Raw genomic sequence first — 24,984 nt, forward strand, 5'->3', positions numbered from 1 at the left:
CAGGACTTCCGACCGTGCCATAGCCACGTGTGCGTCAAATTGCCATGGATCACTCAGTCTTCCGGTGATCGATCACCGGTTTGAGTGAAGGGCTTCCAAGTGAAAAGCTTATAATTATTGTAATGATACAGCAAAAGGCGTTACGGGTTTCGCCAAATTCATCTTTAGTGGTGGTGCAGTGCCGTGGTCGATATGGGTAGGTGGATTACGCTTGTGGTAGGTATGTGGGAAATAATAATTTTAGTGAGCATTGAAAGATTGGATTGGATTGCTTTCTAAAACTAAAAAGATGAAGAAAAGAAGACGCTCAAAAGGAGTGTTCTTATGTGGAAGCGTCCAGGGCTAGGGGCTTTTTCCCCACAGCAAGCAGGAACTCAGGGAGCTGTTGCTAACAGAGCCAGAGCTGGCTTACTGGTAGGCTGTCAAGAGACACCCCCGCCCTTCCAGAAATTGCTGAGCGCCTACAATCACTCCCAATCGGCGTCCCACCAGACTTCCTCTGCGTATCAAGGGCTTCAAGACCCGCCTCCTGCACTGAATCCATTCATGCCGTCCCACGAATTGCCCCCAACGTTTCCGATAAATTCGTGCACGCTTATTCGAAAAGCTCAGACTTTTTAAAATAAAGTTCTCGCATTCATTTACAGTGAGTTACGGCTGGAACACGTCGCTTTGACGCGTATATGATTATGCAGTACCTAGGCGCCCTGATCCGGCTTGGTTGCTAGATGGCTGAGACATTACGTGTTAAGACTAGGGTGAAATTAAAAAGAGGAAGACTGTGCTACTAGAATAATATATGAAAATATGATAGGTTAGAAGATGAATTGTGCGAGGGCCATGCGCGGCCCCAGCTAGCCAACAGCCAGACCTGTTGATAGCCTCAGGTAGCTGTCCTCGTGGCTTTCTCTTCCTTTCTCTTTTCTCTTCAGCGCACTGCAATGCAAGCCTTTTGCCCACGCATACGAATTCTTAGATATGGTATATTATCAATCTTTGATTCTCACATTATACCTTCTCAAGCATCGTGCTTATTGGAATGATTGATGCGTCGCTAGCATTAACAACGCATCAAATGTCGTTATGCGAGCCCGTTTCAAGCCGATAGAAGGTGTGCTCTGTATTCAGTCAATACTAGCCTGTCAACGTGTTACTATAAATCACCCCGCCTTTTCCTACGATAAGAAGTATCTCTTAGAAAATTTCGAGCATTGGAAATTCTGAGCATGCCTTCGGACCTGGCTCTATCATTAATGATCTGATCTGCAATACCGCTGGCTGGGATTGGTTGATTGGACTCCGAGAGTGAGACGAGCAGCGCGGTGCAATGGTTGAGAGAAAATAGGCATTGTCTCTTGCTCCTTTTCTTGAGGAGAATGAAGAGCACAAAAGAAAGGTCTAGATATATATACTGAAGAGAGCAGGCAAAGTGGGCCTGCCCTGGCAAATAGGAGATCCCTGCTCGCGACAGAGAGCCTCCGTTTATATCCAGCTGTTTTTCTATGGCTTAATAACAGCTATATGTGATAGATCGAGTGAGGTATATGGTAGTAATTGATCGGCTCAGACTCTACTACCAGTGGCAGCACGACATCAGCAAGAAGCCGCGCAAAAAGATGCTACATGCAGCCCCAAAGTCTACAAATTCGGAACCGTTCTCTTCTATTTAACAATATACGTCTGTGTCCTATCAAGCAAGCAACGACTTTTTTATTAGCGCTATCTCTTGCATCTATCCACAGCAGAACCCTGCAGAGCACATTATAACGTCCAGAAAGAAATAGACTTGCGGCCTATATGTGTGGTCCTCTTTATTCACGATGCCGAGGTTTAAAGAAAGCACAGAGTGCTCTTTTAGCAGTGTTACGGCGGCCTTCTTTCATGCCCGTTGCTACCGTTGCGTCTGACATTTAACGATTAATTGTTGATGCATAAAGATGAAAAAGAATAGACTTAACCTTGTATTGACTTATTCAGATGCATTAACACAATTTGAATTGCTTGAACATCTTTATGCGAAGGTCCTACCAGTGCCTCAAGACTAGCATGAGCTTGAATATAGAGCATCTGAGCTTCAGCTAGCTTGCCCTGAAGCGATAGTAAAGCCCCGAGATTCTGCGTAGTATTAATTGCTGATCGATGCCTCATCATATGTTGAGATCCCCATGCCTTCTCATATCCTCGAAGCGCTCGCTGGTACATGTCCTCAGCTTGTTGCAGCTTGCCTTGATCAGCATAAAGGAGTCCTAGGTTGTTAAACGCTGACACTCTGTTGTAGAGCCCATTCTTGATTATAGTGTAGGATCTCATAGCATGAGGCAGAAGCCGTCTCTGAATCACCCAGAATTGATTCGCATTTTGAGACGGTACCTGCGATGCAATGCAGTCTACTGCAAGCCTGGCCAACTCGGGGTTCCAGTCTTGATTCAGGGTGTTGATCACCCAGGCATGTACGCATGCGTGGATACTGAATCCCCTTGCTTTCGCCGCGCTATTCATCAAGTCATGCGGTTCGACAAAGCCGTAGTTATGCAGCATGCCCATGGCTCCATTAAAGCTCAATTCATCATTAAACTCGTCCATCCAAGCCGGGCGGTCTGTGTCGGGGCATAGGAGAAGTTCGAACCAGATGTCATCGTTATCGAAATATGCCCACCATGTGAGGAGACGAGCTGCAAGTGTATTTTCCCTCTGGATCTGCTCGTATGATAGCTGCCACGTTGAACATAATGTGCGATCTTGGTATGAGCCTAAAGCCGGAGTGCTCGCGTGAAGCCTGGCCCACGATTCTTGATACAGGCGAAAGTAGTCATCGAAACTGACAGAAACATGCTTCAAGTATGCTCCAGCAGTGGCAAGAGCGAGAAGAAGTCCATCTAGTTCCATTGCAAGCTTTCTAGCATCGACATCTATGTGAGAGATTAGAAGAGTATGTAGTATAGGACTAGTGTGGGAATCTTACTATCTTTCAAGCTGCCTCGACCTGAGGTATTTGACAGAATTTCGAGACTGTCATCCGCTAACTCGAGTTTTCTCATCCGGATTGACCACCCCAAGTCAATCAGCGATAATCGTGTCGTGATAATGACTGACCCTTGGTATGCCTCAGGAAGAAAGCAGTTGATATCGATTCCGGTGTCGGCGTTGCTATAGGTAGCTTTCGGGTTGTCAAGGTTGTCGAAGATCATGAGCCACCTAGTGTTCCCTGGCAGGCTAAGCCAGGATTTCACTGCTTCGGTGACTTGTTTATGATCCTGCTGCAGATCGATAGCGCTCAGGCGGCTGGCATTGTGATGTTGTCTTAATATCTGCCTCGCAACTTTGGTGAAGCTCTGCTGGATGGAAACTTCGTCCTTGATGTTCAACCAGAATATGGCGGAATACTCGTCTTTGTATCATTTCGCGTACGTAACAGCGGTTTGCGTTTTGCCGATGCCACCAAGTCCGTGGAGAACGACGACGCGACGGCTTCCGTCCGACACGAGTTTCTCGCGCATCTCTGCAAGTTCCTTCTCCCTTGCCACGAAATGTTGTGTCTCGGGAACATTGAAGAGGCTAAAAGACACCGAGAAATCATTGTGTTGGAAACCTAGTTTAGTCAGCCTTCGAGATCATTCGATTATTAGACTCTAGCAAAGATTACCTTTCATCTCTCTCCGAATCTCTTCTTCCAGTCTTTTCCATGCCTTTTCTCGACCTTCGCCATATATCAGAGGCATGTGCACATCAAATATACCCAGCAGCGAATACACCAAATCCTCCTCGTATTTCGTCTGACGCTTGCCAATCCATCTCTTTCGTTCTGTAACAGGGAAGGTGGACATAGGCGTGCCGCGGAGAGCACTTGCAGGGATGCCTGTGACATCGCGTATTTGAGGCTCTAAACACCTCTTATCACCTAGGAACGTCTCTTCACTTGAGTAGAACTCCACTGATGCCGGAGCGATGAGCTCTTGGAGGGTACAGCCGCGAGTGAACCATCTGCTCTCTCGGAAGGCCCCTTCCCAGAGCACGGCAGGCTGCTCGCCCAGCGCTGTAGGAGCTGAGACGTCTGTCAAGTAGACAAAGCAGATTTTCGCATTGAGATACCACCGGTACATGCTATTTATCGCAGTTTGCAGTTCGATGACATCAGACTTGTCAATACAGCAAGTATCAACCCAGAAATACTGGAGCCTATGCTGTTTCGCTTGCTCGGCACAGAACCTGATCTTGTCAAAGCCTGTCTTGCGCTTCCAATCATCTCTTGGGCTTTCCAGGTCTGCCAATAACCACCTCGTCTGGTCCCCATGTATGAGAAAGGATCGCATAGGGATGAACATCGTCGGCGGCAAGGTCCGGGGTGAGGCTGTAGTTGCCAGCGTCGTCGTATCGTAATAGCCGCATCGTCAGACTTTAGAACAACTTTGGCGCGTTGTCAGTATCTGAAGGTTGTTCAATCAGAGAGATTTTCTTCATCGAAATCACACTGGCATCATGTTCTCCGTTATGAAGGACGTTGATCAGCTGGTGATGCTCAAGACCGCGGATACATGGTAAAAGCACAAAGGCAGCAGCAGCATCGCCACCACCAAAGCGGGGTAAATACTATGCTGCGCCGCAGAACTGAATAAGCACATGCTACTGTTCGGGGTTAGCCAATGTGCAGCTGATCATAGCGGTTAGGGAAAAGAAAAACAAAGTAGGGGTGCGTACGTAGCAGTTGTCTTCCAATTCTGATTGGACACAAGATCGGGCTGGCATTAGCAACCGAGGTAGGCCCGGGATCCCGGCGGACTGCTCTACTCGCTCATTCATTACTGGTTGTTGGTCATGGGCAGTTTTGCCCTCATTAGTGTGAAGGTTGGGTAAAAATTCAGATCATAGTTATTTGTGTTTTTTTTCTTCTTTTCTCTCTCTATTTATCCTGGGGCCAGAGGTACTGGTGCACCCGTCTCTATAGGCAAAGTATAACAAAGTGCCGGCAGGTCCGCAACCTACTGATAGGACCCCTGTGACAAGGCCTGGGATGGCCCTCCCACACCCATGAGACCAGGGCCTTTATTCCGACAGTTTCGAACACAACAACATTCAAAATTGTCCAAGGAAGAGTGGTGGGAAAGAAATTTCTTTTATTTTCAAACAGAAACATGTCGTGGCGTTGCGTGGCTGATGCATCGTCTGGCCCAATGCAATGAGAATATAGACCATTTCAGGTCAGCATCTAGGGCTGGGACTCGCGTATAGAAAAAGCCTGGTCAGTGAAGACGCGGTCCTTTGCGGAGACTCCATTTGTATTCAGCTGCGAGTGCCATCACCGCCACAAAACATCACCTTGATGCTACTGCCACTTTAGCATCGATCGAAGCAATGGCTCCAGGAGATTTGCAGCGAGACCATTTCTCAGGGAGTCTGGCTAGGGGAGCGCAAGTCGTCTGTGCGCGCGAGGCGGCCCCACAATCCTGGCCACTCCAGCGCGCGATGCTGAGTTCCAGACGAATACCGCCCGGGCCGGGCCGGGCCGGATACAAGTGGTCCGACAGGGTGCCGGCAAGCGGACATCTTCTGCACCCCTAGTATCCCTCGCCCGTGTCTGCATACCTAGTATTCTTCTCCGTTGCCAGATAGTCGCATCCGTCTGCTTCGGCTCATGCCGCATCGAGAAGAATAGGCATCCCGCGTGATCAGGCTCAGGATTCTACCAGAGAAAGGGGGTCCGCCTGGTAAGGGTCGGTAGGATGATCGGCTGGTTCCAGAGACGACGACGTGGCCTCTGCGACATCGCACGGGACTTCTGTTGTGACCGATGATCCTTAAGCTCAAGGTGCCGCAGGAATGATACGAGGTTGAGGTCCCAACCGGTGAGCGAATGCAGCGGTACAGGTGAGGTCACCGGGCTGGCTATCGTCTTGTCATTAGTGCTGTCGAGCAGGGAAGCAACAGGGCGGCAGCAGGACAAGAGTTGGATTCCTGCAGAGGGTGGGAAGAGGGGGTCAGATGATACTTCCCTGGCGTCACATGAGCTAAGCCACCCTGTGCAGGGTTCGGAGGCCGGAGGCGCCCTGCTTTCTGCGCTCATATCATGCAAGCGACCTGATCGGCGGCAGGAGCGGCATCCCTCGGTGTTCTGTTCGGGCAGGCGGCCTCTCTTTCCGTTTCGGCAGTTGCGTGGTTAGTCGAGATACGAGGTCTCTGCGCTAGCTTGTCCTGCTGATTCGGAGGAGATAGGGTAGCCGGCTGTGATCGAGCCTGTCTCATAGATCATCCAGCTGCTGGGGGTGAAATGGGGGCTAAAGAAGGGACGGGCGCGAGAGGAGAGGAGAGGAGGGCTCTGCCCCATGCTATAGCTGAGCTCGGCCTTCTCTATATACGAAGATATAAAGGCCTCCTCCTTCCCTGTATTGGAACGAAGATGCGCAGTATCCACGCCAAACTCTTATGACTGCATTCTCGAATTCTTCAGCTTTTTCTGCAGCTTATCACTACAGTATCTGTGATATAATGGCTGGGCTTGGGTCCTCTCGCGATGAAGCGATCTCGATCTCAAGTGCTGAGTCGTCTGTCTGCGGCGATCTCGATGAGAACCTGTCTGATATTTTCTTGCCGCCAGTCAAGGAGCTGGGCTCACCTGCTAAAGCGAAAAAAGCCGGATCTCGCAGTGTTGTTGTTGGTACGTACATGAACTCCTACCTCTAAAGGCAACTGTAATAATGAAAAAAAGCAGGCATGCCTATCGGCGCTGCATCTGCCCCTGCTAGGGACAGCAATACAACATGGTCGGGTTGTATAGCGAATAGCCGCACAGAGAAGAGTCTAGGCCTGGAGGGACTCCAGCCTCCTCGAGCTCTCTCGCCCCTTACGCCGCTTTCACCCGTATTGCCCACATCCATGCAAGCAGAGGGCGGGCTGTACTTGGCAGACAATACCTTTAATCCTGCGATTCAAGGTTGTGACGACCATGATTTGCATGACTTGACCAGTGCAGACAATAAGACGCCGCTATTGCCTAGCCCGAGCCGCCATCTAGCTCATCTCGAGCGACGAATGATTGCCGAAGTCCAAGCGAGCATGCCACCCTCTCTTCCGCCGAGCGGAGGGGATAGCGATGACAGAGCTTGCCCGGCTCTAGCCAGACTAGAAACAGCCGAAGGGGTGCGTACGCCTGGGGCCCCTGATACTCCCGCTCCCGCCTTGTATAGTCCTCGCGCCATTGCAGAGATCGAAGGACAAGCTTCACACTACCCCCGTGATCAGAGCAGCTCTCGACCCCTCTCAGGGTTTCAGAACCACGATGCTATAGCAATAGAGAGCGGCAAGGGCGAGGAGGGTGAAGAAGACTCCTATCCGCTCTCCAAGCGCCGCAAAGAGCCTGCTTCCTCACAGTCGACCAACCCCAGAGCTGCTATACAGCAGCTTCTAACCTCAGGGACTGGAGTTTCTCGATCTCAAAAAGCCCGCAGGCTAGCAGCTACAGTGGGGTGCCAAAAGTCTGACTCGAAAACATTGACAAATTATTTGACCTCCCGCAACTTGTTGTGATTAGCTCACAATCCAGTGGCAAGAGCTCTGTGCTTGAAGGCCTGACTGGTATCCTATACTCCAATGGCGAGAAGCTAAAGATAGTACCTATACTTATAGTAAAAAATAGACTTGCGGCAGAAATATAGCCCCTTTTCCTCCTCTCTTGCACGCGTATCCTAGCTTGAATACGCGTGACCCTATATCTAGCATGCTACTCTAGATCTGAGCCGGCCCATAAAGTCTAGAGTGTGAGCCAATTAGCGAGCCGGCCCAAGCGCAACCGATCCTACTCCAAAGCTCGGATCACCCTGACCCGTTTGTATGGGGGATTGTAGTACAATCCGTCAGGAGTAATGCTGATATAATAGACATCGTCAAGCAGCGGATAGTCGAGCAGAGAAATACAGAAGACGAGGCAGCCGCTGTTGAGCCACCTCCGCAGGTCCTGGAGGAAGTCGCCCTCCGCCTCATCACGCGCTGCCGCGCCCATTTCCTTGGTGATACGTACCACGTCGGCCAGTCCTGTCTCCTGGAACTCCATGAACTGGAAGTAAAGTTTTGGAGGCTGCCGCTCCTCAGCAAGGCTGTATGCGAAGCATAGCAGCTTCTTGAGCACGCTAGTATAGCTCCAGTATGTCGACCTCGGCAGCCGATGAAGCAGCGGCTACATAGCCTCCCCGCGCGGAATAGATAACTTTGACCAATGCTGATCAGACGGGTCTTGTTGAACTGGGGAACGCGAGTGTTCTTGTGGAGAGAAAAGCTTGAAAATTGAGATTATCTTCATCAAGAGCTCTATCCCAAAGGAACATAGCTTTATGTATACAAAGCGCGGAAAACGTCCTAGTGCCGGTTCGTTTCCTACATCAACCGTTTCACTTGTTCAACAGGGTCAGTTTACCGGACATTAGAGACCTGTACGCTCGATAGTCCAGACAATAGAGATTTGGACCTTTGATAGAACGTGGTCAAGCTCCATGCTCGAGAGAAACTAGAGCCACTCGGTGGTCTACATCTATTCTCATCTCTATGCTAATCCTGGAGCAATGCCATCACTTCTCTGCCGCTTCCCTCATTTCCAGCTGCTGCTTGAACCACTTCAGCAGTAATCTTGACTTCATCGCTGCGCTGATCCAGAAGCAATGCCATCACTTCTCTGCCGCTTCCCTCATTTCCAGCTGCTGCTTGAACCACTTCAGCAGTAATCTTGACCTCATCGCTGCGCTGATCCAGAAGCAATGCCATCACTTCTCTGCTGCTTCCCTCATTTCCAGCTGCTGCTTGGACCACTTCAGCAGTAATCTTGACTTCATCGCTGCGCTGATCCAGAAGCAATGCCATCACTTCTCTGCCGCTCCCCCAATTTCCAGCTGCTGCTTGAACCACTTCAGCAGTAATCTTAACCTCATCGCTGCGCTGATCCAGAAGCAATGCCATCACTTCTCTGCCGCTCCTCCAATTTCCAGCTGCTGCTTGGACCACTTCAGCAGTAATCTTGACCTCATCGCTGCGCTGATCCAGAAGCAATGCCATCACTTCTCTGCCGCTCCTCCAATTTCCAGCTGCTGCTTGGACCACTTCAGCAGTAATCTTGACCTCATCGCTGCGCTGATCCAGAAGCAATGCCATCACTTCTCTGCTGCTCCTCCAATTTCCAGCTGCTGCTTGAACCACTTCAGCAGTAATCTTAACCTCATCGCTGCGCTGATCCAGAAGCAATGCCATCACTTCTCTGCCGCTCCTCCAATTTCCAGCTGCTGCTTGGACCACTTCAGCAGTAATCTTGACCTCATCGCTGCGCTGATCCAGAAGCAATGCCATCACTTCTCTGCTGCTCCTCCAATTTCCAGCTGCTGCTTGAACCACTTCAGCAGTAATCTTAACCTCATCGCTGCGCTGATCCAGAAGCAATGCCATCACTTCTCTGCCGCTTCCCTCATTTCCAGCTGCTGCTTGAACCACTTCAGCAGTAATCTTGACTTCATCGCTGCGCTGATCCAGAAGCAATGCCATCACTTCTCTGCCGCTTCCCTCATTTCCAGCTGCTGCTTGAACCACTTCAGCAGTAATCTTAACCTCATCGCTGCGCTGATCCAGAAGCAATGCCATCACTTCTCTGCTGCTCCTCCAATTTCCAGCTGCTGCTTGGACTACTTCAGCAGTAATCTTAACCTCATCGCCATAATGTATAAGAAGCTTTTCCATAGCATGCTCATCAAATGATGCTGCAAGCAATTCAACCAATCGAGAAGTGATTTCACTTCTGTCTCTGTGCTGATCCAAGAGCAATGCCATCACTTCTTCGCCGCTCCCCCCATTTCCAGCTGCTGCTTGAACCACTTCAGCAGTAATCTTAACTTCATCGCTGCGCTGATCCAGAAGCAATGCCATCACTTCTCTGCTGCTCCTCCAATTTCCAGCTGCTGCTTGAACCACTTCAGCAGTAATCTTAACTTCATCGCTGCGCTGATCCAGAAGCAATGCTATCACTTCTCTGCCGCTTCCCTCATTTCCAGCTGCTGCTTGGACCACTTCAGCAGTAATCTTGACTTCATCGCTGCGCTGATCCAGAAGCAATGCCATCACTTCTCTGCCGCTCCTCTCATTTCCAGCTGCTGCTTGGACCACTTCAGCAGTAATCTTGACTTCATCGCTGCGCTGATCCAGAAGCAATGCCATCACTTCTCTGCTGCTCTTCAAGTTTCCAGCTGCTGCTTGAACCACTTCAGCAGTGATCTTGACTTCATCACTGCGCTGATGGAGGAGTAGTGCTATCACTTCTTGATCAAAAGCTCCTGTGAGGCGTATTGTCTTTCTTTCAGTAATATGCGTGTCGCTTCCCCTTCTCCCAAGTAAATTAGCCATCTTTCTTAGCTTAAACCACTCTGTATCATCTCGATCTTTATATTCTGATAATATGGTTTCAGCAGCCATAAGTGTGTGGGGGAGCTCCCTTCCTGGTGGGCTTTGATGGGTACTTATCGCCTTTCGGAGATTCCAGGATGCTTCATCAAACTTTCCCTTATCGGCCAGAATCAGTCCCTGATTCCCTAATCGAGTTATTCTGCCCGGGTAGCTTTTCAACTCCACTTTCGCATGTTCTGGTAGCCGGCTGTTCATGAAGCGGTCGTAGTCTTCTTCGTCTCCTGGCATGTTCTGGAACTTTTTCCAGTCCCATACGAGCAGAAAATCATGGATTTTCATGAGCAGCGGAGGCTCTCGCCATCGTTCGTCGTCTGTGAGAGTGACGGAAATTGCAATAATAGTGCAATAGTCTTCATGTAGTCTGATGATTGCGGGCTTTGATGCGTCCTGCAGTAAGCAGACAAGATCCCCCTCTCGGATGGATTTCGCGGTGGGATGGAGAGTCCAGTGACTACTCCGTTTCATCTCCTGGCCCAAATGCCCAGATGCGTTCTTAAAGGCAATGCTGACATCCTGCGAATCAATCCAGGCACCGCCACTTTCTACCCGGGAAACTTCTCCTAGGATCGAGCCCTTGCACCGAATCACTGCAATCTCCTCATCCTTCCATGTTTCCACAGATGCTTGGGTGCCGACAAGAAATTTGACAAGTCGATGAAAGAGGTCCTTCCATTGGATGTTGTAGTCAGGCAACAAATCAGCTGGGATATCATCGTCAGAGCTCATGCCGAGCAAGGCGTAAACCTTGTCTAAACGCTCCGTAGCCTCACGGTTGTGGTACATATCTAGCAGTTCTCCGAGGGGGCGTATATAAAGAGAAAACCTGTTCGAGCGACTAGTTGCGTATTTAGACCGGAGTCCTGCGCCCTTTATAAGATAAATCGCCGAACGAGTCCGACTCAGTAGGTCAAGATCTCCGCAAGTGTTGTTCAGCGCCTTTAAACCTTCGCAAAAAGCGTATCCATCAATCTCCATGGAATGGCATGCGATCACAATATGTCGAGCTGCAGCAACTTCCTGAAGGACCTGAAATCACCTCGTTAGAAATGTCTATCGATTCTGTTGCTCGTCCCGGACCTTACCCAGATGCGCCGGAACCACCCCTGTTGAAGTAGCTTTTGTACGGCTTGCTGGTTCGCCTCCCTATTTGAAGACGTAGACCGCTCTTCGGCAGCGATTTCTATACTTTTGAGCGCTTGATCGCTATCAGTTGTGGCCTGTCCAGCTGCTTGACCATGACCCGGCGTCGCCTCTTCAAGCCAAACGATCACACGATTTGCTTTCGCATAGATCTTTGCCATGAGCTGAACTTGGCGGTTTCGCTCTTCCGTGTCACTCTGATTAATGCAAATAGCATCAACCCAAATGACTCGTGGCAAGGAGCGATCCCGAAGCCAAGATAGCGCAGCATGAAGGTTTTCTGTGACACGGAGATCCCCGTCGTCTGTAAAAATAGACCGACATTTGTTCGGAGATCCCCATACGTAGGATAAAGCCTCGTAAAGATGAGTGGCTCTCCACGAGTCTAGAAGGTGATAGTCGAAGAGCTGGCATTGTATCGGAGCATGTTTTTCTCGATGCGGCATGAGTCGAAGCAGCCGGATGCAGCCATCCGGCAACGGCCGGTATGCAAACATCGTGCAGGGCCGGTTGGTAGTCGTCTGGAAACCAGTATCACACAGTGGAGTTGCTAGGATTTCGAGGTTGTCTTGCGCACACAGACTTCTATTCTCTTGGAGACCGAGCTCTGACTCCTGCTCGCACTGCCTAGGATGGTGCTTCAAGTCTTCCGAAGCCATAGCTTAGATCGATGCTGCAATGGCGAGGCTTTAGGTGAGTGTTCGGCAATCTAGGATTGTTTCTTATGCGAATACAAGTCTGATAAGCAGACCTGGAAAGGGCCTGTGCTGCTCTCGGGGTGGAGGATGCTTCGTGAGCTTTGAATCGTACGGCAGCTTTTATATGAAAAGGAGCGTCTGATGTGCTCATGGATGCGATAAAAGGCGGAGTGCGGGGTTCCTATCGAACTCACGAAAGGATGACATAACCAAGGGTAGGCCCGGGTTCCGAGCGGACTGCTCCACTCGCTCACTCATTACTGGTTGTTATTTATGGGGCAGTGAACTCAAGGTTAGGTGAAAATTCAGGTCATAGTTACTTGTGCTTTTTTCCTTCTTCTTCTATCTTCATCTATCCTGAGCCCAAAGGTACTAGTGCACCCGTCTCTATAGGCAAAGTACAACAAAGGGCCGGCAGGCCCGCAACCCATGTGACAAGGGGCCTGAATGGCCCTCCCACACCCATGAGACCAGTGCCTTTATTCCGACAGTTCGAACACAACAACATTCAAAATTGTCCAAGGAAGAGTGGTGGGAAAGAAATTTCTTCTATTTGCAAACAGAAACATGTCGTGGCGTTGCGTGGCTGACGCATCGCCTGGCTCTACGCAATGAGAATATAGACCATTTCAGGTTAGCATCTGGAACTCAGGAACAGAAAAACTCCTGGTCAGTGAAGACGCGGTTCTTTACGGAGACTCTATTTATGTTCAGCTGCGAGTGGCATCACCGCCAAAAAAATATCACCTTGATGCTATTGCCACTTTAGCATCGATCGAAGCGATGGCTCCAGGAGACTTGCAGCGAGACCATTTCCCAGGGAGTCTGGCTAGGGGAGCGCAAGTCGTCTGTGCGCGCGAGGCGGCCCAACAATCCTGGCCACTCCAGCGCGCGATGCTGAGTTCCAGACGACTACCGACCGGGCCGGGCCGGGCCGGATACAAGTGGTCCGACAGGGTGCACCGGCAAGCGGACATCTTCTGCACCCCTAGTATCCCTCGCCCGTGTCTGCATACCTAGTATTCTTCTCCGTTGCCAGATAGTCGCATCCGTCTGCTTTGGCTCATGCTGCAGAGGAAAAAACAGGCACCGGTACAATGCCAGCTCCTATTCCTTTCTGGACTCATTTTTACGAGGCTTCATCCTACGCACGGGGCTTCTAGTGAAAGCCCGCCTTTTATTTTCACAGATGACGGTGACCTCCTCGGCATGGAAAAAGTAGAAGAGTCCAGCTGGCCAGCCTAGCTGCTATGGACAACTTTGTCCAGCTGGACGAGAAGCACCGGGTGCTCATCTACCGCTTATGCAGGACTGCAGTCCCGGGCAGGCAGCAGAACCTAGTCACACTTGTGGCACAAACATCAGCTGCAGGGCCAGCTGCTCAAGGACATCTGAGCTTCCTACGGCAACGTGCCGCTGGGCGATCCCAAGGTCCACCAGCTCCAGGCAGACGATAGTACAGGCGTCATACTGCTCGAGATACTAGGCGGGTAGGGCTGCACTGCATGCTGGGATCTCACGAGAGCAAGAGATGCTATTACGCGCCGCTGGAGAGAGGCAGGCCACAGCCCTGCAGAGACCCGCTGGACCCAAGGGCAGATGCAGACGTCGATAGGCAACCAAAAGCATGCGCGGTCCTGGATTGTCCGGGCCAGCGATGATGATACCCAGCACAGGCCACATGCAGCTGGCGCAACTGAGGATAGCGCTATGGAGAAGGACGATTGATTGCTGAGAGCTGGGACAGAGTCTCAGGGCAGGGGACGCCACGCGTCTCCGGAAGGTTGATCTGGAGGAGGATAACGGCCGGGACTCGTCACGGGTGAGGAGGGTGGCTTGGGTGATTCACATTTGGCTCGCGAGATCTGCTTGGCATCATCGAAGCAGCCACCTAGGCGCGGGCCGAGAAGAAGACAGCAACAGCGAGGCGAAGCCAGGAACAAAAGGAGCAGGCGATCCGAGAGGAGGACTTGGTGCTGCTGCGGCTCAGGCAGGCCCGCTTGTGTGGATGTGTGTTGGCACCCATACTATTCTCAGCACCTCATTCATCGGGTTGTGGGCGTACGGGAAAGGCTGGCACAAGAAGATCGGCGGACAGCTGTCAGTACGCTGGGATGGACACTTGTATGCGTGGTTCTTTTTGGGGGGGGGGGGGAAGGGCGAAAGATTGCCAGGCTGAGGTCTGGAGCTGACAACGTTGCGGTATTGCGACTCGTGGGTAGCTTATACGCAACATCTTTGTCATGAACGAGGAGGTGATGGTGTGGTGACGGACCGCGACAACGGCCGCAAGGTGGCACGGTCCATGTCCGAGCCAGTCGGCCGAGTGGCTGTGGCATGGCATATATACTGTGGCAGCTCCCGGCGGAACACCCGGGCGGGTGCTGCGGAGGAGATGCAGGTTGGCCAAGCCGCGGGAAGAGCAGTCCGAGTGTATGGGACGAGACGGCAACTCACGGACACGGGGATACTGACCACCTGAGCAGAAACTTGGCGCGGGTTATGCAAGCAGGCACTGGCATACGGGTTGAGAGACAACGGTACCGGCCGATTGAGCTCGAGATGGGGCGGCGCATCCGGGGGCTAGTAGCGAGGCAGGTTGCGAGCCGGATGGACGATGAGGACAACGATGACGATGACATCGAGTAGGCCAGGGAGGTGGGGGACAGCTGTTCATGTTGGGGACAAAGTGCTGCTGATCGGTGCTGATGGAGTGACAGAGCTGGTGCGTATGGGCGCTGGCGCGGGGGCAGTTTGGGATCGGTGCTGAAGACAAGGATAGACAAAAGTGGATTTGGGCGCAGTCTGACGCGCTGGATGATGGACCGTGGCGCTCGCCACTTTTCAGTTGTGTCGTGCTCCGGCACTGACAAGCCCGAGGCCGCGGCACTGGTGGCACATATCACGTCTGAGGCAGGCGAAGAGGCCCATGGGCGGTGCCGACACCCATGGATTGGTTGTTCTCGTTCCGTCTGACAGGATGCTGTTGCTCGCTCTCATTGGTCAACAGTATAGCTGAGTGCGGGGTTCACAAACGCACGACGGTCCATGTTAGCATTGGGAAATCGCTCCGTTAGAGGTGGCACAGCTTCTCGGTAGTGCCATGTTTTCGACGACAGCCCACCAAGATTCGAGCCCAAAGTTCAAGCCGCATCGCGCCCATTTCTATGAACTCAACACCGTCCCTATAATCGCACCTTGCTCGTTTGCCGGAAGCAGAGTCCCGCGCACGCACAATGCGCCTTCTCCAGCTCCACGATGACCAAGTGACTCTCACCAACGACCTGACCCACGATCTTCCGCCCTATGCAATCTTGTCGCACACCTGGGGCGCTGATAGTGAGGAGGTCACCTTTCAGGACCTGTCAGACAAGAGAGGGGAACACAAAACTGGTTACAAAAAGATCTTGTTCTGTGGGCAGCAGGCCAGGCGCGACGGTCTCCAGCACTTCTGGGTAGACACCTGCTGCATCGACAAGACGAGCTCCGCAGAGCTGACGGAAGCCATCAACTCTATGTTCCGATGGTATAGATATGCCAAGATATGTTATGTGTACTTATCAGATGTGTCGACGGACGCTACTCAACCATCAAGCCCCTGGTTACCTCAGTTCCACCGGAGTAGGTGGTTCACCCGTGGATGGACGCTCCAAGAGCTTCTTGCACCCTTGTCGGTCAGCTTCTTCTCGGCCGAAGGAGATTGTCTAGGTGACAAGGTATCTCTGGAGATGGAAATACACAGCATCACCAAGATCAAGATTGCTGCACTTCGCGGAACTCCACTGAGCCAGTTTCCAACCCACGAGCGAATGGCCTGGTTCCATGGTCGTCAAACTACAAAAGAAGAGGATGCCGCGTATTGTCTGCTTGGGATATTCGACGTGTTCCTACCCATGATCTATGGGGAGGGTAGGGGAAACGCCATGAGTCGGCTGCTAAAGGCTGTCGAAGAGAAGGCAAGCAGCCCGAGTGTCTCGCGTAGCACACCCTACCAAGGTAAGTAGCCCCAATCTAGTCCTCGAACTTCTTACTCGATACTTACTTACCACTTGTTCTCAAAAGCAACGCAAACTTCTCATCTTGTGGTCCCTCTCGGACAGAATGAGGACTTTGTTGGAAGAGAAACTATTCTCGCACAGCTAGTCGGAAAGATCCTGCCAACCGCAAGAAAAAAAATGATTGCCAGAGGACGGTGCTCGAGGGTCTCGGGGGCATCGGCAAAACCCAGGTCGCCCTCGAGGCTGCTTATCGTGTTCATGATCAGGACTCGGATTGCTCTGTGTTCTGGGTCCCAGCCGTCACCTTGGCGACCCTCGAAAATGCCTACAGAGAGATCGGTCAAGCGCTTGGCACGCCCGGCATCGCGGACGACAAAGTGGACGTCAAAGCGCTTGTCAAAGAAGATCTCGACAAGAGTACTGCTAAGTGGCTCTTGATCATCGATAATCTTGACGATATCGGCTTGTTCAATGACGGGGCTGTGCAAGGCTGCCTCCCTTTCAATCGACAGGGCTCGATCCTGTTCACGACGCGCAATCATGAAGTTGCGATACAGCTCGGTGTCTCACCGAAGAACATATTTGCGATCGAGGAAATGAACGAAGTCGAAGGGTCAGAACTGCTGCAGAGCGGCCTAAAAGACCGGCAAGTCCGAGACGCTCAAGCCACAAGAGATCTTCTGCGGCACTTGACCTATCTGCCCCTCGCCATCAAGCAAGCATCCGCATACATGGCGAGAACGGGCGAGACGACAGCAGCATATCTCCGATACTGTCTTACGTCCGACGAGACTCAGATGGAGCTCCTGAATGCCGAGTTCGAAGACCGGTGGAGGTATTCCAACAACACAAATCCCATCACCACGACGTGGCTCATCTCGTTCCAACACCTAGCACGATCGTACCCGTTGGCAGTGGAGTACTTGAAGTTCATATGTTTCCTAGCGGAAAAAGACATTCCAGTGTCACTATTGCCACCCGGGAAAGACGAGAAAGCCGGGGTCGAAGCGCTCGGAATTCTAGAGGGCTATGCGTTTGTTACCCTGCGGGAGCACGCAGACTCGTTCGACATCCATCGCTTGGTACGATTGGTTACACGAAACTGGGTGAAGGTTGAGTGGAACGCCTGCTGCACGAAGTCCATACAACACCTCGCCGAGCAGTATCCATTTCCGAAGCATGAGAAACGACACATTTGGATGCGGTACATGCCACATGCCGAAACAGTTCTGAAAGAACAAGAACAATGTATGGATCAAGAGGCAATTGCTAATCTTTTGTTCCTTGTCGCAAATAGTTACGATAAAGTTGGCAAATACAGAAAGGCAGAGCAAATGCATCGACAAGGACTGGAGCTGAAAAGATTAGTGCTAGGTCCAGAACACCCTTCAAAACTAGATAGTATGAACAATCTAGCTGTTGTGCTTCATAAGCAAGGGAAGTATAAGGAGGCAGAGCAGATGCATTGGTAGATATTAGAGCTCAAAGTGTTAAATTTTAGGGTCAAACTACCTAGTAACTATGCGGATTCGAAGGAATTTTTTAGATCTTTTTAATTGTGGCAGTGGCTATGAGAGCCTCAAGTGAATGAGGCCTGGCTAGCTATAGTGACTCACTGAGGCCTTGATTATTCAAGGAAATAGTAATGAGTTAGCGAGTATGCTAGCCTAGTTGGGACGTACTGTGCCTTGAGATAGTTAATTGAAGGAGCATCTTCCCTTTTACCATTTGTAGACCACCTAGAATGCCTCCTACACACGAATTGCCTCCAATTCCCTCAGTAATTACTTGCTCACTACAAGCGTAATCCGCCAACCCATATCGGCCACGGCTCCACACCACCAACACTAAAGATGTTGACTAGAAAGTTTGGCGAAACCCGTTACACCTTTCACTATATGCACCTAAAAACAGAATGGAGGATAACTAATTAAGAAAAAAAAAAAAGGGGGATCTGTGGCAGTGGAGGTGAGGCCTGACTCACTGGCCTGAGCCATTCAATAGAAAGGCAGTGAGTCGACAGATACGCTAGCCCAACTGGGACTAGCGCTGATTGCCTTCGATATATAGTAAGGCAATTGGCAGCGCGCCTTGAGATAGTTGATGGAAGAATCATGTTCCCTTATCCCATTTGTAGTACGCCCTAGAGTGTCTTCTACAGGATCGATGTGCTGGAGTTTACGTGGTAATCAGATGTAATATTTCGATTGCTTCTTTAAGCTAAAATGGAAAAGGATCCAACAGTCCAAACTTTAAAGCCTTCCTGGACTCTCTCTATGATGGATGCATTCAGCCAAGAATATTTCATTATTTATGAGCATAATAAGCCCGTATGATTTTTTTCTCTCGCGAATTACAGACAATGAAGCTGCAGGATCAGCTTACCATCGATATGCCAGCCGAGAGATTTATAGCAACAGGCGCAGCGCAGCCGACCAGCTATGTTGTGGGCCACCCCCTATTGGCTTGAGGATATCTCATTAGCCGCCGCCATAAGCGCTGGCTGGCTGTGAGGCTCTTCGACCCCGCCATAGCTCATCCTGTGCATTTTGGGCTGACGACAACATCATCTCTGTTCCAACCGCAACCTTAGTAGCTGTCATCGATCACCTCTCAACCGCTATGCCTGGAAAACATTGTCGCTGGTTGCGGAAAGCACATCGTCTCCTCCCGAGGTCGAAGGGAAAGGGTGATAGCAACCGACAAGAGGGCTTGGGCACACCGCCCGCCGCGCCTGCAACACTCTCCGAAGGCGCTGCTGGAAGCTTATCGACGGATGCAAGCTCTTCCCAGACAGCCGAGCCCGAACCTCCTTCGATTCAGCAGCTGCAGTCTCAGCCTATCGCTGCATTATCCTCGAACCCAATTACATCCCCTATACAGAATCTGGCGACGACGCCTTCCGCTGAACATTCTCCTGCTCGGGAGGTAGCACAGAAAAAAGCTGGCATTCAACCCGAGCAACTCTGGGACCAAGCCTACGATGACCTCAAACGCGACGAGACCAAGTTGCTCGACTTCTACGAGGCGATCCTTTCCCAGGAGCTTGACAGCTCGAAGGGAACAAAGGGAAATATCATCGAGCAGGACCGAGAGAAGAGGTTTTCTCAGATGGACCATCTGCTCGATGCCGGCATGGATAAGACAGCAAAGCTAGCTAGGAATGAAAAAAAAATTGGTGATGCGATCAAGGTCGTTCTCTCAGTCAAGGAAGCAATAGGCAGTGGCCTACAGGCTGTGCCGATCGCCGCGCTCGCATGGACCGGCATCTGCGTCGTACTAGAGGCAAGTCTACTATCCAAGATTCAATTACTTACTCTAACGATTTCAGGTTTTGCAAAATCCAATCAATGAGATGACAGCGAATCGGGACGGAATCGCCCAGGTCGTCTCGAATATGAAGTGGTACTCTAGCCTTTCGAAACTCTTCTTCGACGAGGTATCACAGAACGCCGATCTTTTTGCAGAACTGCGCATCGCCTTAGAAAAGCGGATCCTTGACCTATACAAAGCGCTTCTCAAGTACATCATCAAAAGCATCTGCGCGTACTACCGAAATCCTGTTCTCCAACATCTGCGGAACCTTGTCAAGCTTGAAGACTGGAGCGGAAGCTTAGACGAAGTGAATAAGGCCGAGAAGTCTGTCATAACAGCCGCCAGCGACTTCGGTGTCCGACAAGCCAATTCCTACCTCGGACTCCTAGTCCATATGCAAATCTCCCAGGCACAGGACGAGATTATGCAGAAGCTGTGCGTGACAGATATGGCAGCAGAGATCAAGTCACTACAACAGCGAAAGGATAGTTTACTTGCAGACTCGTACAAGTGGATTCTTGGCAACCAACAATACCAAGAATTCACAGAGTGGCAGTCAGGCGACACGAAGACGCTTCTTTGGATCAAGGGCGATGCAGGCAAGGGAAAGACAATGCTTCTCATCGGTATTGTCGACGAACTTACGACCCAACTGGATACGCTCTTTGACAAGTCCCATCTGTCATATTTCTTTTGCCAGGGAACAGACAACAGGCTTAACACAGCCACTGCAATTCTGCGAGGGCTGATATGGATGCTCCTACGCCAGCAAAAGTCGCTTATGCATCATCTAGACATATTCAAAGACCTCGGATTGACGCTCTTCGAGGCCCGTACAGCCTTCTACAACTTGAAGAAAATTCTTCAATGTATGCTCGAGGACCCAGCCTTGGAAAGAGCATATCTTGTCATTGATGCTCTAGATGAGTGCAAGAAGGAGGAGCCGGGTCAGCAGCAGCTCTTGGAGCTGATTTCCGAGATGTCAGCAAAGAACAACAAGGTGAAGTGGCTTGTGTCTAGCCGGAACGAGCGTGAAATAGAAGCAGTTCTGGAGGAGGATCCGACGAGAGCAAGGCTTTCTCTCGAGTTAAATGCCGCGTCTGTGGCCGGCGCTGTCAACGTCTACATCGACTATAAGATGTCTCAACTCGCTGAAAGGTACCAAAAGGCCTATGCGGCCAGGAACAACCCCAAGATTCGCGAGAAACGCCAAAGAGTCCAAGGTAGCGTTGCCAAAGAACTTCGCCAGAAGGCTGACGGTACCTTCCTCTGGGTCGCCCTGGTATTCAAGCAAATTGAAGGCTGCGGAGCAGACAAGGTCCTTGAACGCGTGAAGCAGATGCCCTCTGACTTACACAGCATGTACACTCAGATGATGCGCCAGGTAGACATCCGAGACGATGCTGCAGACTGCAAAAAGGTGCTCTTGGCCGTCGTCAACGCCTACCGTCCACTTCACTCGTCAGAATTGGCGACGCTTGCCGGATTATCAGATCTAGCCATCCATGAAGACATTGTGAGACATTGTGGCCTCCTTACTATCAAAGAGGACGATGAAACTGTCTACTTCGTCCACCAGTCGGCGAAAGACTACCTCACCCAAGATCCAAGTTCAGACCTCCTCAAGATCTTCCCTCTAGGGTATGCTGAAGGACATCGTACGATTGTGTCGCGGTCGCTCGAGGCCATGTCCACAATTCTGAAAAAGGATGTCTATGCACTGCAGCACCCTGGTTTTCCTATTACAGATGTCGAAAATCCCATTCCCGATCCACTGAATCCAATTCGATACGCTTGTGTCTACTGGGTCGACCATCTCTGCGAAATCCAGGAAATTGGGGATGTGGCTGCGATCGATGTCTTTATGAAAGACCATTTTCTGCACTGGTTCGAGGCTCTGAGCCTTATCAAGAGTACTTCGAAAGGGGTGCTTGCATTGCATAAGCTCGTTAATTTGTTAGAGGTCAGTACTAATAATTATACCTTAGAGGAAGAATAGAAACTGATTTAAGTAAGTAGCGAGTTGCATCCCAGCCTCAGCTCCTCCACCTCGCTCGCGATATGTATCGCTTTGCTCGGTCTTTTAGTGGAATCATTGAGCAGGCTCCTCTTCAGATATATTCATCCGCACTTATTTTCAGCCCGGCTCACTGTCTGACCCGAGATCATTTCAAAAGCAAAGAGCCGGATTGGATTACTCAAAAACCCTCTATAGAAGAGAACTGGAGCGCTTGCATCTCGACGCTCGAGGGCCATAGCGCTCGGGTTAGTTCTATCGCCTTCTCGCCTGACGGCCAGCATATCGCTTCAGGGTCAGATGATAGGACTATCAAGATCTGGAATGCAGAGAGCGGCGCCTGCATCTCGACGCTCGAGGGCCATAGCGATTGGGTTAGATGTATCGCCTTCTCGCCTGACGGCCAGCATATCGCTTCAGGGTCAGATGATGGGACTATCAAGATCTGGAATGCAGAGAGCGGCGCCTGCATCTCGACGCTCGAGGGCCATAGCGCTTGGGTTAGATGTATCGCCTTCTCGCCTGACGGCCAGCATATCGCTTCAGGGTCAGATGATGGGACTATCAAGATCTGGAATGCAGAGAGCGGCGCCTGCATCTCGACGCTCGAGGGCCATAGCGATTGGGTTAGATGTATCGCCTTCTCGCCTGACGGCCAGCATATCGCTTCAGGGTCAGATGATGGGACTATCAAGATCTGGAATGCAGAGAGCGGCGCCTGCATCTCGACGCTCGAGGGCCATAGCGCTTGGGTTAGATGTATCGCCTTCTCGCCTGACGGCCAGCATATCGCTTCAGGGTCAAGTGATGGGACTATCAAGATCTGGAATGCAGAGAGCGGCGCCTGCATCTCGACGCTCGAGGGCCATAGCGCTCCGGTTAGTTCTATCGCCTTCTCGCCTGACGGCCAGCATATCGCTTCAGGGTCAGATGATAGGACTATCAAGATCTGGAATGCAGAGAGCGGCGCCTGCATCTCGACGCTCGAGGGCCATAGCGATTGGGTTAGATGTATCGCCTTCTCGCCTGACGGCCAGCATATCGCTTCAGGGTCAGATGATGGGACTATCAAGATCTGGAATGCAGAGAGCGGCGCCTGCATCTCGACGCTCGAGGGCCATAGCGCTTGGGTTAGATGTATCGCCTTCTCGCCTGACGGCCAGCATATCGCTTCAGGGTCAAGTGATGGGACTATCAAGATCTGGAATGCAGAGAGCGGCGCCTGCATCTCGACGCTCGAGGGCCATAGCGCTCCGGTTAGTTCTATCGCCTTCTCGCCTGACGGCCAGCATATCGCTTCAGGGTCAGATGATGGGACTATCAAGATCTGGAATGCAGAGAGCGGCGCCTGCATCTCGACGCTCGAGATTGGCAGCGCAGTTTGCCAGTTGAGATTTGACTCCACCGGTTCTAATCTCCACACAGATATTGGAATGATCGCTTTGGAATCGGATATAGCTATATCGCAACCCGCAATTACTTTTCGGCAGCTAAAGCAATGTGGTTATGGTATGAATTCTGACCGCTCATGGATTGTATTAGAAGGTTGCAAATTACTTTGGCTGCCAAAGGACTTTCGGCCGACTGCTTTTGATGTGTTGCAAAGGACTATATGTGTTGGATGTTCATCAGGTCGAGTTTGGAATATCAGGTTTGATTTGGAAAATCAGGTTTGATTAGATTAATTTGCTCCAGTATTTCATTACTCTCATTAACGCATCCTCTTTTTTTGTATCTGATTTGTCTCAAGTAAAAAGGGTCTTAGGGGCTAGTTGCTATTTATTTTCTTCCAATGTATGTGTGGAAGGTTCTACAATCTTCGAGATGACGTGCGAGAGCGGAGCGGGACTATCAGGCGGACTTTATGCTTTAGATTCTGAGCTAGTGTCTCTAAATGTGTTGATAGCTTCAGAGCCATGAGAGCCAATTAGGCTTATGGAGAAAAAATGAAAGCAATACTGTGATTATTTAACCTAACTAACTAAAAATTGTGTAGTTGCAAACTTTGTTACAAAAAGGTCTAACATAGATCACCACCCCGCAGCGCACTATTTCCGCCACTGCCGAGTACTGGCGTTCAATGCGGTTCGATCTTCTCTGCGGATTAGTATGCGTCGCGCTGTGAACTTCTGCGATGTCCCCACAACTACTACTTGACGAAGAATGTGCTAGCAAGCATTTAAAACCCGACAAGGCCAACCACAAGCTGGATTTAATGACTACTGCCGAAGAGGATGCAATTATCTAGTACATACTTAGCCGAGATTTGAGAAGATCTCCGCTCCGGAGAGCTGATATGCAAGATAATTACGACTGATCTTCTGGTGTGTAGCAGTGGCCACAGGGACCTGATGTGAATGTGAGGCCTAGCAGACCATAGTGACTCACTGAGGCCTTGAGCATTCAAGGGAATAGCAGTAAGTCAATAGGTACGCTAGCCTAATTTGAACTAGCGCCAATTGTAGAAGGCAGTCTATGGTGTACTACAAATGGTATGAGGGAAGATAGTTCTTCAATTAATCTATCTCAAAGCACACTTGCCAATTGCTTTCTATATAGAAAGGCAATTGGTACTAGTCCCAACTAGGCTAGCGTACCTGGTGACTCACTGTTTTTCCCATGGAATGGCTCAGGCTAGTGAGTCAGGGTGGCCAGTCAGGCCTCATTCACTCGAGGCTCTTATGGCCTCTGCCACACCAATTGCGCTCTATATAGCAAGGCAATTGGCAAAGCGTGCCTTGAGATAGATTAACTGAAGAACTATCTTCCCTCATACCATTTGTCACATTCACATGAGTCCCGTATGGCCACTGCCACACTGAGGGGATTTCTTTTTTTTTTTTTTGTGTGTGTGAAAAGAAGAGAGAGGAGGAAGGGCAAGACGACAACTCTATTGGCGGGGTGGGGGGGGGGGGAGAGCAGGAAGTCTAGGGTAAGCACACCCGGAGTGAAGTATAGGGTAAGTATTCTTTTTTTGTTGAAAATCCAAGGCCGATACGTTTCGAAAATACGCGTCTAGGGTGACCTTACCTTTACATGCTCATGATATGTTGAGAAAGGAAATGGCACATTGTCAGGCGTCCTTAGCAGGAGCCATAAGCAATAGAAATTATCTCACTGAGAAACTAATCTGAGGGTATGTGACTCTATATATAGAGTGCGTGCTAGCGAGAGTCCGTTACCTATATGAACCAGAACTCGAGCCTTGTCACATGAAAGGAAAGGCTGCTAAAGCAATGGGTAAGGGCTTTCACGACCCAAGCTTGCCTATGGAAGCAACAACAGGATATGAACGCCATGAGAGCACAGGAGCTGGGCTAAAAATCTGCTTGAATCGTATGCAGGGGGTTCGAGATTGAGACAAGAAGGGGAGATATTTGAGTTTTGCTAC

General features: G+C 50.6%; 4 protein-coding genes across 4 annotated transcripts; 2 read left to right on the forward strand and 2 right to left on the reverse strand.

The window, feature by feature from the left end:
- Positions 1 to 1,953: 1,953 nt before the first annotated feature.
- On the reverse strand, positions 1,954 to 4,501 carry M406DRAFT_108502 (uncharacterized protein; the record flags this gene model as incomplete). Its single annotated transcript, XM_040915304.1, has 4 exons — positions 3,644 to 4,501; positions 3,409 to 3,589; positions 2,963 to 3,282; positions 1,954 to 2,909 (listed from the first exon to the last, which is right to left on the reverse strand). Exons 1-4 carry the CDS (start codon positions 4,320 to 4,322, stop codon positions 1,954 to 1,956), a joined length of 2,136 nt encoding a protein of 711 aa, XP_040774116.1. The 5' UTR covers positions 4,323 to 4,501.
- Positions 4,502 to 6,480: 1,979 nt separating this feature from the next.
- M406DRAFT_73785 (uncharacterized protein) lies at positions 6,481 to 7,518 on the forward strand (the record flags this gene model as incomplete). Its single annotated transcript, XM_040925654.1, has 2 exons — positions 6,481 to 6,649; positions 6,704 to 7,518. 2 exons carry the CDS (start codon positions 6,481 to 6,483, stop codon positions 7,516 to 7,518), a joined length of 984 nt encoding a protein of 327 aa, XP_040774117.1.
- Positions 7,519 to 8,532: 1,014 nt separating this feature from the next.
- Positions 8,533 to 12,011, reverse strand: M406DRAFT_48444 (uncharacterized protein; the record flags this gene model as incomplete). Its single annotated transcript, XM_040924366.1, has 4 exons — positions 8,533 to 9,653; positions 9,762 to 10,365; positions 11,044 to 11,451; positions 11,508 to 12,011. The coding sequence occupies 4 exons, from the start codon at positions 12,009 to 12,011 to the stop codon at positions 8,533 to 8,535; spliced, it is 2,637 nt and encodes an 878-aa protein (XP_040774118.1).
- Positions 12,012 to 15,499: 3,488 nt separating this feature from the next.
- On the forward strand, positions 15,500 to 23,311 carry M406DRAFT_84049 (uncharacterized protein; the record flags this gene model as incomplete). The annotated part of the gene is made up of 3 exons (XM_040926044.1): positions 15,500 to 16,234; positions 20,007 to 21,543; positions 21,600 to 23,311. 3 exons carry the CDS (start codon positions 15,500 to 15,502, stop codon positions 23,267 to 23,269), a joined length of 3,942 nt encoding a protein of 1,313 aa, XP_040774119.1. The 3' UTR covers positions 23,270 to 23,311.
- Between the last annotated feature and the right edge of the window lie 1,673 nt (positions 23,312 to 24,984).

Source organism: Cryphonectria parasitica (genome assembly GCF_011745365.1).
Source record: "Cryphonectria parasitica EP155 unplaced genomic scaffold M406scaffold_6, whole genome shotgun sequence".
In the NCBI taxonomy this organism is placed as follows: domain Eukaryota; kingdom Fungi; phylum Ascomycota; class Sordariomycetes; order Diaporthales; family Cryphonectriaceae; genus Cryphonectria; species Cryphonectria parasitica.